Source organism: Venturia canescens, chromosome 1 (assembly GCF_019457755.1).
Source record: "Venturia canescens isolate UGA chromosome 1, ASM1945775v1, whole genome shotgun sequence".
NCBI lineage: Eukaryota > Metazoa > Arthropoda > Insecta > Hymenoptera > Ichneumonidae > Venturia > Venturia canescens.
In genome coordinates this window covers 152,471-165,500 of record NC_057421.1, presented here as the reverse complement: position 1 = coordinate 165,500, position 13,030 = coordinate 152,471, and the positions used below count along the sequence as shown (strand labels likewise).

Here is a 13,030-nt window from a genome sequence, read left to right as displayed (position 1 = left end):
TGAAAAGTGAAAGCTTTTGGGGGGGGGGGGGGGGGTCTTTTATCATTATTGTATTATTATATATATATATTACATTATTATGATTATATTTCCATCAAAGTATAGAAAGTGCTACCCCCAAAAACTTATAATTTATGACATTAGAGGCGCCTCGAGTACTTTCGACCTGCCGCCTTCTATCGAATCTGCACCATCCCTGTAGTAAGGTACGCCGCTGCTGTTATTATACTACCGATACTACCTATACGACTACTGCTGCTGACTGGCTGGACTACGGCGATGGGTGACGCATGCGTAAACATAGCATTAACGAGAGAGAGAGAGAGTGAGGAAGAAAATTGGAATTAGATTAACGGAATCCTCGAAAGTGGAAGTTAAGATCGTAGAGTGCATCTCGCCGGTCTGTTCCTGTTCCGTAGTGCGTGTTTGAGTGCGAGTTCCGACAAAAGCTTGGGAAAACGTGGCAAGCAGATTGGAGAAAAAAAAAACATTAAAAACAAAAGACTCGAAGGGAGGAAATAAAAAAATTAATTAAAAGGTTGTGAATAAACAACCGTGCGTTTTTTCTCGGGTGCCAGCGTTCAAAAATAAAAAGAGTCCTGTTCGAGAAAAGCACGTCGTTGGACAGAGGGAAGAAGTAAGGGGAAAAGAAATTAACGAAAGAAAGAAAACGAAATACTGCCGCCCGCCATCGCATCATCGACGCAGTACCGTACCACAGTTGGGCCGTTTCGTCGTCGTTGCTTTTTCCCCCCATCGCTACCATCGCCGCCATTGTATCTCCGTAAATGCGCGCGCGCGTGCGTATGCATGTATGCGCTGCGGTGTGTCCGTGCGTATGAGTGGATTCTTCTTCGCTGTCGTCGGGGCGGCAGTGTGTCAGTGTAGTGTTCGTACGTGTGAGTGTAGGTCTCGTTGGTAAACGAGACTCTCGATTGAAACGTCGATTTCGCGGTGTGCGCTAAGGAGAACGAGAGTGAAGACGAAAAGTTTTCCGTGGACACATTGAAGCCCGGAGGATGGCGAAGCCCGAGCAGGTTTTGGTTATCGAGCCACAGAACGAGCTGCGGTTCAGGGGTACGCGACATAATCATTTTTTTCATTCCTCAACCACTCGTCGTTCGTCCATCAATGAATATAAAAAAAAAAAATTTTTATAATCTTCCAAGTGTCCGCGAGTAGTACCGCGCAGAGATATCAAACGGCGGATAGCCGATAATATGAGAAGGGGGCAAAATGTAATTTTGGACCCGCGTGCAAAACGATCGACGCGTTGAGAGCCCGAATAACACATCGTTTTTTCTTCAATTCCTTTTCTCATTTTCATTGTGAATCCCGATCGACCGTGACATGGCGAATAACCGGGCAACATGTACTAATTCTTGACGCATGGGTATATATACTACGAAACGAATCAAAAAATCGTACATATTTTTTCCTTTAACGAGGCAATGGTATTTTACATTCTTTCCTTGTTTCTTCTCGCCTTGTCGTCGAAGATGACGTAAGGATCGCGCGCGCCTGTGTGAGAACGAGTGGCAAATTTTTTTCCATTTATTCTATTTTTTTCCTCATTTTTAATTAGTCCATATTTTTATTGTAAAAGTTGACGATTTTCAAGAGTCTTTGGATCATTAGATGCGTACCTAATCTATCAACCATTCTGCGTCAATGCTGTCAAATCTTAACGTTCGTGGATGATACATGTATATGCGCATGTATATGCACGTAAATAAAATATGTATGTAGGTCCCATTTCTCGATCATCTCTTATATCTCTTCGATTCCAGAGATTTTCTGGGCCAGTTCAATATTGCAACTGACATTTTTTCGCTCGCTCCGTAATTGCTTTTGTGCTTATTCATTTCCCTTTCTCCGTCTTCCTATGTTTTCCTCCCTCCTCTTCCTTTAACCGAACGTTCGTTTTTTATTTCCTTGACTCTGGCATAAAGAACAACTGGCTAATTATGCGAGAATTCGTTTTTTGCGTATTTCGACCTATTTTAGATTCAACGTTTGAAACGTGGCTGGTATTTCGGACGCCATTTTTTCAGCCGGTCAACATTTTTTTTCCGTTCGGTGTTTTGAATTTCGTCCAATATTTTTATACGTACCATTTTTTGCTAGTTGCATATATATTTTTTTTCTTTCCAAGTCTCAATTTTTTATAATTTGTCATTTTTTGACGCGAATATAAAATGTCAAAAGTGGGTTTGGATCACTGAACTCTTCTGCACTGAAAGTATATACACTTTTCTCGTTTACACCTTACCGCGAATCTTTAATTGTACAAACACACGCAGATTCTATAAGCGCTCATTTTCTTGTGTATTTTCTTTGGTATTTTCATGATCAGCATCACGTTTGTTGATGCTGAAATTTAACGGACGGATACAATTTTTTTTTTGCTGTACACAAACGTTCTATTACGTTGAATATAAATACACATACACTCCATTGAGTGGTTTTATAAATATAGCAAACGTATTTTTAATGCTCCCCGATGCAGACAGAATCATGGGAGTTCCAAAAGCATTTGTTTTGGCTTTGCAATATCACATTTAAAACTATTAATAAACCAGCTTTCGATATTTTTCTATTGGCTCAGACGAGCACAACAATTTTGGAGTTTTTCGTTGCTTCTTCCAACTGATCAATATACCTCTGGCATCTTTTCAATCTATGTACAAATTTTGAGAATGTTGATTTTTTTTTCAACAAAAAAGTTTGAAAAACCTTTTCCTTTCACGTATTGTACTTTCTTCATTGACTAATCGGCTTAATAAATAACGAGTCGAGCTAATGTTTAAATTGATTCCTGTTAAAATATTCACACTCTTGTTAAGCCATTTAATAAATTTTTATTTTCATTTCAGGTCCTTTCACAGGTGCTCCTGTTACATCTTTCATTAACCTTACAAATCCTTCGATTAACAGAGTCTATTTCAAAATAAAGACAACTGCCCCAAAGAGGTATTGTGTCAGGCCCAATAGCGGCGTGCTCAAGCCAAAACAATCGACTCAAATAGCAGGTAAGAAGTTGAAATTTCATGCGCTACACTCGTATGAGTTGAAAGAGTGGATGAATTTTTATAGTTTGTTCGACATTGTAGAAATAATGTTGTTACGTTGGGGGTGGAATAAATAATTGAACCAACTTTCAAAAAGTATGGGGCGGTTTATTTCATAATAGAATATAATATTATGTGTATTGCTCGAGGTCGTACGTCTTCTATGTCTTTTATCTTGTTTATTACAAAGGACGATTGTTCTCAGCGAACATAAAATCTTCATTCTAATAATGAGACAAATACATAGATACATGCAAAAGGGAGAAACCGTAACGATATTTTTTTCAAATCACCATTTTTGTCATATTCAATTGTGGCTATGCGCTTAATGCCAAATATAGAATAGAATTTTTTTAAGATCATTTTTCTGTATTACAGATTTATTCTTCAATGATTTCTTCATTATCGAATATCCTATTCGAAAGTTTAATCCAAACTCAGAAAATTCGCTTGAGTTTATAGCAGAATTTTAATCGATTGATCGAAATCTTATTCGTAAAGTTGAAAAAAGAAAATATTCGAAAAATGTAATTGTACTTGATTTTAGCAAAGCAATAGATTTTTCGATCACAAAATCTATGCATTGAATTTTTTATTTTTCCTTTCTATTGATTTTCAGTATGCTTGCAACCGTACGAGTTTGATCCGGCGGAAAAGAACAAACACAAATTCATGGTTCAAACAGTTATAGCACCAGAGGGTGACGATTCTGATAATTTCAACAATGTGGTAAGGAATGCAGCGATGAATAAAATCGGGAAAATTCGAAAAAAGATATCAATATTTCCGTGTGGCCCGGACGCGCGTGATTGTCCGGGTCAATTTACAGATTTCGTTGCATCTTTCCTTTTGTCAGAGCAAACGAGTAGACACAACGCAGCAGCATCTTGCCTTTACCTTTTGAAAACTTTATTTTAATACTCGACATCACTATGCTGCCACAGCGTTTTTGAATACGGAAAATTTTTTTATTTTTTCAATGCTTGGCGTCGAGTCGTTACAGCGTCTTTCGATATTTCATCGATAGGCGCGCGCGTTCGTGATCTTTCGGCGTTCGAACCTTTCTTTACAGATGTAACATGACTTGAACTTTTATCAGTTGGTTACAATTTCCTTCTTACTAGGAATCCCAATTACTTGCATTCAAACATTGGGCTTTAATTGAGTTTTTTGTTGTTGTTGAAAAGTTTGCTCACCATGTTGATAAAAATGAACGAGAAAAAAAAAATTGAAATCCGTTGATTTTTTTTTCGTATTTCCTTGCAGTGGAAGGATACGAATCCAAGTGAAATGATGGAGCATAAACTCAAATGCATTTTCGAAAATCCTGTGAGCAGTAATACTACGGCAAAACTGACAGCTGCACCGACACCTGCGAAAACCGATCCCGGGACTAATGGCAAAAATAAAGCGACCGGGGATAGCTCGAAGACAGCTTTCAAGGTAAGGCAAACAAAAATTCTCATATCAGAACAAACGTTGAAAAGAAAAAAAGAAATTATATATTTTTTTCTCGTTAACGAAAGGCTTTTGATGCAACATTGAAATAACTTCAGAAATATTGTTGACCCCGTGCGTTAATGCCTTTTTTTTTTCATTCAGGGAACCGACGATACGGAAGAGAAGTTGAAGAAAGCTGCACAAGAAGTTTATCAGTTGAGGGTAGAGGATAGCCAACTGAGGCAAGAGTATCTTCAACTCAAGGTGAGTCTCCATCGCGTCCGTCGCGTCTCGAGGTCTTTTTTTTTTTTTATTTTGTTTACTTTACAAGCGGAATTCTATTTATCTTGACGGGTCTCTGGAAAACTCGCTACTCGTAGTAGGGTTTGAATTGTTATGGAGTCTCGGAAGTTGGATCTCTCATTGAAACAAATGTTGAACATTTATTTATCAATATTATAATAATAATGGCGAGCTCATTTTATGAGCCGGTATGTTAGGCCATGAGTGTTGGAGAAATTTTGAGAAAAAGTAAGCAGTTACGACGAGGGAGACACAAATATCCGTTCAAAATCTTTGTTCGAGCATCACAATGCTAGAAGTTGGGCTTGAAAACCGTTCAAGGTTTGAAAAAATCTGGCTCTCATCCTTATTTACACATATTGGCAGTTTTCCGCGGTTCCTCATCATTAATTGACTTGTTCTAAAAATTGCACAGTGATGCACATCTTTTTTATACGTGGAATTATTCTGACGCACCTTGATCAATGATAAATCAATCCAACTCGAAAACTCTATTATTGGAAATGGAGTTTCCACTTAAAATTGGTCATTGTTTCGTTGGGGTCTTGCAGGAAGAGATGCTGAAATGGCGAACTGCCGCAATAGACAAGGGCGTAAACATGTCCTCGAGCACGCGTCTCACGTCGCCTAATCCCACTGATCGGAGCGGTACTCGTGTATTACCGATGACATCAACGAGCGTAGTACTGGCCGTTGTGATGGTCGTTGTTGGTTATCTTCTCGGAAAACTCATCTGAGCGATGAAATGTGAAAAATAACAGCAACAACAACAACAACAACAACAACAACAACAACAACAACAACAACTGGACGAAGAAGAGGCTGAAAACATCCCTCTTCCTCGACGCTTATGAATTCCCTTCAGCCACCCTTACTTTATTCCCCTCGTTCGTTATTTTGAGCCTTTTTGCCATGACGTTGAACTTGAAATTATAATTTCCAATTTGTGCGAAAATGGCTTCATTTCTTTTTTGATCGGTAATCACTTTCCTCTTAATTATCCTTACGTGTTCCGTATTTTCTTCTTCCTCTCGTTAATAATTGTGCATAATAAATAATGTTATTAACGTTTATGGTTCAGCGTGGTTACTTTTACACGGGAGAATAAAACCGGAACAAACATTGAGGGGGGGGGGGGGGGGGGGAGAAAAGAAAGAAAGATGTAGAAAATTTGAATATCTCAAAGAGGTCCACGCAGTTAAACAAGTATAATAATTAATATTACATTGGTTATACTTTATTGTATCTTTCGAAAGATGCTTGATAGAGCATTAACGGCACTCCTCCATTTTTTTTCGTCATTTTGGAAAATACCTGAATTTGAAAAAATGATCGTATTGTAGGAGAAACTAGAAGATGTTGATATGCACAACGGCGCAGTTTCAATTGAGTTGAAAAAAGGCACTTTCATTTTCGTTCGAGTCAAATTATAGTCATCGTATCGAATGAGAAAACGAAGAAGGAAAGTTGACAAACATAAACAAGCAAATTATTGCTTTTGATATTGGGCGAAGGAGGAGGGAGGAAGGGAATTCTTCGGGCAATGGGTTATGAACGTGAAAAGATGAGAGAATCGAAAAATCACACAAATACACGAATATAAACGTTTAGCGGAAGCGTAGACAAAACGAGATCAAGTTTTTACTGGTGCAAACGCATGAGAAACAAAATAATTCAAGTTGAAAAGTAATTATATATATATATTAATAACGTGTCTCGTGCAATGGAATGCTCGATGCTTTTCCTTTGCACAAAATGAGATCGCGAACTGTTCTCGGTGTAATTTTTAATTATTTATGTTATGAAAAAACAAAGTAAAAACCAAAATATGATTACACAAGACGCGCGTACGTGACTGCACATGCGGGACGGGCGCAAACACACACACACACACACACACACGCACACGCACACGCACACGCACACACACACACACACACACACACACACACACACACACACACACACACACACACACACACACACACACACACACACACACACACACACACACACACACACACACACACACACACACACACACACACACACACACACACACACACACACACACACACACACACACACACACACACACACACACACACACACACAGCAGCGAAAAAATATAAAATGAAAAAAGGCATTCCTTTGGAATAAAGTGGTCTCGGATGTCAAATTCGAAGAGCTATTGTGCCTTTGTATCTTTTGTCCGGAAGCCAGCTTTCATTTTTACGTCGAAAATATATTTGTGTGTGTGTGTGTGTGTGTGTGTGTGCGAGCGCGAGCATGGCGGGTACAAGCAGAGGCAACGTCAGCAACCTCTATAATAAATTTGGAATCGCAATGGGCAGAAAATATTTCATTTTTTGTCCAGTTATTGAAAAATGAAAAATAATGAACCGATGATTTTTTATTTATTTTTGAAGCCCTGGCGCATCCCAGTTGACGTTTTAAAGTGTTTTTTTTACCCTGTTATTTTCGAACGAATATCTTCCGTTCGATAAAGATAAAAATTGCAAAAATGCACGCGAGTTATAATTCGATGAAGAACCGTCCGAGGTCCGAGACACTTAATATCCGGTCCACACAAAAGTTTCAATACGAATGACGTATTACGGTATTATTTAAATTTTTATATGCATATCCCGCGTTGACTTCCGGTTTAGCATAATATTTGATGCATGGTTGCTGTTGCAATGTGTCTCGCGTTCTTGAGTTGTCGAAATAAACAATCGTTTCCGCGCTCATGAAATTTATTTATTCAAGAAAAAAGACGTGAACGTTCATTTAATTTACCACGAGATTGAGAGTCTTGTCTTCCCGGATTGTGGATTGTATCGTTCATCGGGATACGAATACCAAAAAGTAGTATCAATTCGTCCTTGGAATTGGATGCTTCGAGCGATCATTTATTTGGTCTATTCGTCCAAGCGGTCGACAATGTCGAGGTGGCAGGCAGGTGCTGCCGTCGTCGCCGTCACCGCTGCCGCGTTGTGCAATATTCCGCGTAAACCAACCTTCTGGAGTTGAGCACGGTGGGGCGATGTTGAACTTTGTATAAAGATCGAATATATTTCGCTATATATCCATATTAGGGTGGTCCTTATTTAAGATTGAACATTTTTTTCGAATCCCCCCCCCCCCCCCTGGTTAGATTCCAACTAACTAAAAAAGACACCATGAAAAAGCTGGGGTCAGTGAGATGATGGGAAATGGTGCTGGCAAGTCCGAATATATTAAAAAAAAAAGTATTTTATATTAAAGTGATGTTTTTCTGCAGAGGCCGGTATCCTATCATTTTATTTTAATCCTTCTTTCTATTATAATGTCTGCGTATTTTCCTATCATAGTCTCTGCAGCATTGAGTCCAATTATCATACTTCCTTGGAAAAGCCCACCCTATTTCGAATACCATGTCTCCTGGCACAGCGTCCAGCTAACACAGTATTCTTCCTGATATCTTTAAAGTTCTCTCGGCATAGCCCAAGCCACCTTAATTACAAATGATATCCTCAAATATTAATCTCCTTAAATAATTTTAATTCTTTAATAACTTTTGTACGAAATGCCGACATAGAACACTCGTTGGTTCAAGAATTGCATCTTATTGCAAATTGTTCATCAAAAATCTTTCGACATTGCGTTCCATTATCTTTTGACAAAACAAGTTTTCAAAACAATTATTTTATTCCGTGTCTCTCAACATAGCGTCTGACTGTCACGTTATATGAAATAATTCCTCGGATATAAAAATTCATATCGATACATCGATCTCTCTTCAATTGATGATGACAACAAAGTACATCGAGCTCCGTATTTAAACAGAGCAAATACATGCTTTTGAGGTTGCTTCCTGGTACGTCTATTTCATTATTCTCGACAAGCTGACATGAGCCTACGAAACAAAGTTATTTCGTTTCATTGGCGTTGAAAAAAGGCTATTATTGAGCAATGAAGCCCGGAAATAATGGACATATAAATTCAGTAATGGCGTGGATTAGCACTGTTTTTCCTTCAGGTCATGGAGAAAATATCAGAGGAAGTAATGATATAGAAATTTTAGAAAATATAATTTTCTCCACAATTAGAAAAACGATAAAAAATTTGTCTATTATCAAAATTCAGGAGTAAAGAATAAAAAGTCGTCTGATGATTAATTCCTGGACATGCGGGAAAATAATGCATCACAGTTAAAGACAATCAGTTGAAACAATTGGAGGTGGGCGCATGACGTGCTTGCTTCACAAAATTTGGCAATACACATAAAGAAGTTTCAATTTTCAACGACTATTATATGTTACATAAATACTTGAATGGTTGTTCTCAATGACGATTGACAAGAGTTTCCGAGAACACTTGGAGGGCTCGACGTGATTATTGTAGATAGAAAAAGAATAGCAGCCAAAAATAAAGTAAACACAAATTTGATTGCAGTAGAAACGATGACCGGGCTTGCCAGCACCCCTTCTCATCATCCCAGTGACCCCAGATTTTTCGTGGAATCTTTTTTAGTGATTTAGCATCAAACCAATGGAGGGAATTAAAAAAAAAAATTTCAACCCCGAATGAGGACAACTCTAATATATATGTTTGTATGCGTACACGATCGATATATGTGTCATCATAAATATCTGGTATATATGTAAATGATATCCATGTGAAGTGTCTTGTGGGTTCAGTGAGACGAGCCGAGCCCGTCGCGGATGCATAAATCATGAAATTACCACCCGAACAACACCGCGAATGCTCGAGGAAAGCCGTTTTTGGCTTAGCTCCGCCGCCTTGTTTAACACTATTAGATTTCATTGATTCTGCAGGCGGTCAAACGTGAAAAAACAGAAACGAAATCGACTAAGGAATATAGGAGAGAGAGAGAGAGAGAGAAATGGGGAGAAAGAAAATCATTTCGGTGTGTATGGAAAAACAGAGAGGAGAGAAGAAAAAAAACAACCATATTTAGCTTCGTGTGTGTATATGCATTCGTAATTATAAACTATACTGGCGTTGTGGCATTGATTGCGACATTAAAAACAAACAAACAAACAACAGTGAAGAGGAGTAAAAAAACCTTATTCCGCAACTGGCGTACAACCTGTTGAACCGTATCGATGAAAAAGGTTACCTCTTATCCGAATCCCTCTTCCCCCGGATAATATCCATATCAAAAGTTTTTCAGTCATCCTAATTTAGACATTCTACTATATTTTAATATTTTAATATACATGTATACGCATGTCATAGATCGGGAACATATGCAGTTATCATAGGTCCAAGTGAAAGGCTATACATTCGCTGGTTTTAAATCGTGATCTCGAGCTTAGACTGATCGATTCGAATAAAACGAAACAATAGTTTGACGACGAGTGTCCAGTTTTGTTTTGATCGTTTGCACACTGTAAAAGTTTGAAGAAAATCATAATTATGTTGTCGAAAATTCGATATTCCAATAAAATTTTGTACGCTCCGTGTGACAATGACCCGTATAAAAAGCCCTCCCTCCCTGCCCCCCCCCCCCCCCCCCCCCCTCATGATGATGCCGCGCGGAGAGCTTATGAACGAAAAGAGCTAGGCTGATTTCGCGTTTTTGGTGAATAGATTGCACTAAAACATCTGACTGGTTCTCGTTTATTCATGAAAAAGCATGATCATCACCCGATGGGCCATTGGCGAGTTTGTCAATTTTTTTGTAATCATCGAGTTTCCGTTTAGTTTCAACTTGGTTGACGTTCGATCGGATCAAGACCAGGCTCGTTTGAGAGCCGATGAAATCATTCGATTTGAAATAAATCACATTCCCTTTCTCTCGATCGGACTTGATTTTATTTCCCGCGCAGTCGTGGAGCGCGTCATCTTATAAGCCAGTCATTGTGCAATTTTGTTCACAAACTTTTTCGGCGTGTGGTGAAAATCATTTAAACAGAAGAAAAAATTGAAACGCTTATAGCTCGCGGCGTCGTGTTACCGGCGTGTGACGTCCGGATAAGGGCAACATTGTGATCCGCGCGCACTTCCGCGAGGACACGAGCAAGTCTCATTATTTCGCGATCGTATTGAGCTTGGACAAGTTGAAAGTTATTAATACCCGATAATCATTGAATGAGCACCCTCCGTTGATGGAAATTAATTGGTTTATGGTCGAGGTGCATGCTCGTAGGCGGTAGTCGTCGCGAGCATCCGTTCATTCCTCCAACTCCCATCATACTATACCTCCTCGTTCGGTCGTTCGGTTATTGTCCTCCTTCACGGCCGACAATATGTACGAATTCGTATGGTGAATCCAGTCCTATCATAAGAGTTCAGTGTATAATAAGCGCATACAAGTTTTTGTGCGCTCGTTTGATCTCGTTTCAGTGCCAACTTTGCGAACACCGCGATCGAAATAATAAATAACGCAAAACCTATGTGTGCACGTGTATGCACGATCAATTGAAAAAAAAAAAAAAATTCATTGCACCCGGTAACCATGCAAAGCCAATGAACCAGCAATTACTTTTGATGATAATACGCGAGATCGGTGTTGAGCTTAATTGGTACGTGACGAACGAGATGATCCCAAAACTTCTTATCCGTGGCAAGATAATTTTTGATCCTACGAACCCGCGTTCGAATAGCACGGTATTGACGAATGAAAGATACGATGCAAGAGAGATCGAACACGTTTCAATTGATCCTAGGTTATAGTATTTTGGAAGAAAATAAAATGGATACTTCCATTTGAACGAGAGACATAATTAAAAGAATAATAATGTTTGTTCGATATTCCGTCTCGTGGCATTGCAGCTTCATTGATATACGAATATACATGTGGTATCCAATCGAAAGAAATGGCAATTGTCATAAATGATAAAATAACGCATATCAATGTCAGACGAAAGTGTAAATAAATAAAATTGAATCGAAAAAATCAGTGTAAGCCTCTGAACTAAAAAATAGCGCATCTGGTCGTTGCGTTTCATAAAAAAATGTTGTTTTATTTAGACTCATCGATCTCGTCGATCCGTTATAGGGTGTGTCAATCCATTTCCAAATCATTTTTCAATGATTCGTCCGTTGTCGAATAGCAGAATAAATAGTGTGATTTAAATGCTTTTGCATTTAAGAAGAAATAGCCGGTAAAGTAGAGAAAATTTTTTTCGACGAAGAATGAGAATAACGCAATATTGGAGCAAAGTCCAGACAAACGTGCTAAATCCAAATCTATCCTACCGATATAAAAATATACTTCTTATTCGATGAATATTGTTCGTTCGAAATGATCCAATGAAATTTTCCCTTTGGATGCCTGCGTGTACCGCCAACGGTCCAATATCGGGACAACGAGTATATATACTAGCGAAAGATTCAAAGCATATAAAAGTGAATATAACGGCCTTAACAACACTTTGTACCTAGCGGGAATAGTTACTCCCTTGAATTTTGGTAAGAGGCGCGCGCTACAAGCAAATTTCTCCACGTCTCGGCGCTGATAATGTATTGTCAAGCGGGTAAATGCACGGCCGCCGCCGCCATCGTCGTCGCGTCTTCACTTTCTCGAGTAGTAGTAAATAATTTTTATATATAATTGTTAGACGAGATCCTCGGCTTTCCAATGGAGGTTCTAGGATCTGCCGTTGCTGCTACTGCGCTGCAGGAGCCCGGCACGTGACGTCGGATCATTCTTGATCCGATCGAACTTGGCGTTACATTTATCGGGTCGCTCTTCTTTCTTTAACAAACATACCACTATTGCTTTTACTTTCACGACGCTTGCTTACATTCTCCAAAGCCCGTCACTCATGTTGCTTCTCTCAATCTCAAAATTCCTTAAGATCGTATATTGATCGTATTAAGAGTGATTTCCTTCATTTTGCATCGTCACCGCCGTTAATTCGCTCCGTTATTTTCGACCTACATTTATACATGAAATTATATGAAATATATCTCGCACGTGTAGGGTACAATAATCCTCGTTTTGTATAAACAATATCATATGTAAGTACCTATGCTATATGGGCGCTATCGATAGCCTATGCATAATCGTAAAACATATTCGTCGGAAATAAACTGGGTTGTGTCCGTACGATAACCTCATAAGATTTCGTCACGACATCGATTGCGCGCGCACGGTATGGTCGGTTTTTTTTCCAGGCTTCGGACTATATACTTTCCAATTTGTATCAAAACGTTATATTTAACGCGTCACTTCCGATACTGCATCGCCGCCGCTATAATTT

The 13,030-nt window shown here is 38.9% G+C and overlaps 1 protein-coding gene across 1 annotated transcript; it reads left to right on the top strand.

The window, feature by feature from the left end:
• Positions 1–264: 264 nt before the first annotated feature.
• Positions 265–5,885, top strand: Vap33 (VAMP-associated protein 33kDa). Its single transcript, XM_043410996.1, has 6 exons — positions 265–1,077; positions 2,877–3,032; positions 3,691–3,800; positions 4,338–4,514; positions 4,674–4,775; positions 5,366–5,885. Exons 1-6 carry the CDS (start codon positions 1,020–1,022, stop codon positions 5,549–5,551), a joined length of 789 nt encoding a protein of 262 aa, XP_043266931.1. The 5' UTR covers positions 265–1,019; the 3' UTR covers positions 5,552–5,885.
• The last annotated feature ends 7,145 nt before the right edge of the window (positions 5,886–13,030 follow it).

What these genes read in the sequence shown, in the direction of transcription:
- Vap33 (XM_043410996.1), top strand. Translation starts at nt 1,020, where the DNA reads ATGGCGAAGCCCGAGCAGGTTTTGGTTATCGAGCCACAGAACGAGCTG. An exon ending in GAACGAGCTGCGGTTCAGGG is followed by an intron (nt 1,078 to 2,876) that starts GTACGCGACATA and finishes TTTTCATTTCAG; the next exon opens with GTCCTTTCACAGGTGCTCCT. An exon ending in ACAATCGACTCAAATAGCAG is followed by an intron (nt 3,033 to 3,690) that starts GTAAGAAGTTGA and finishes ATTGATTTTCAG; the next exon opens with TATGCTTGCAACCGTACGAG.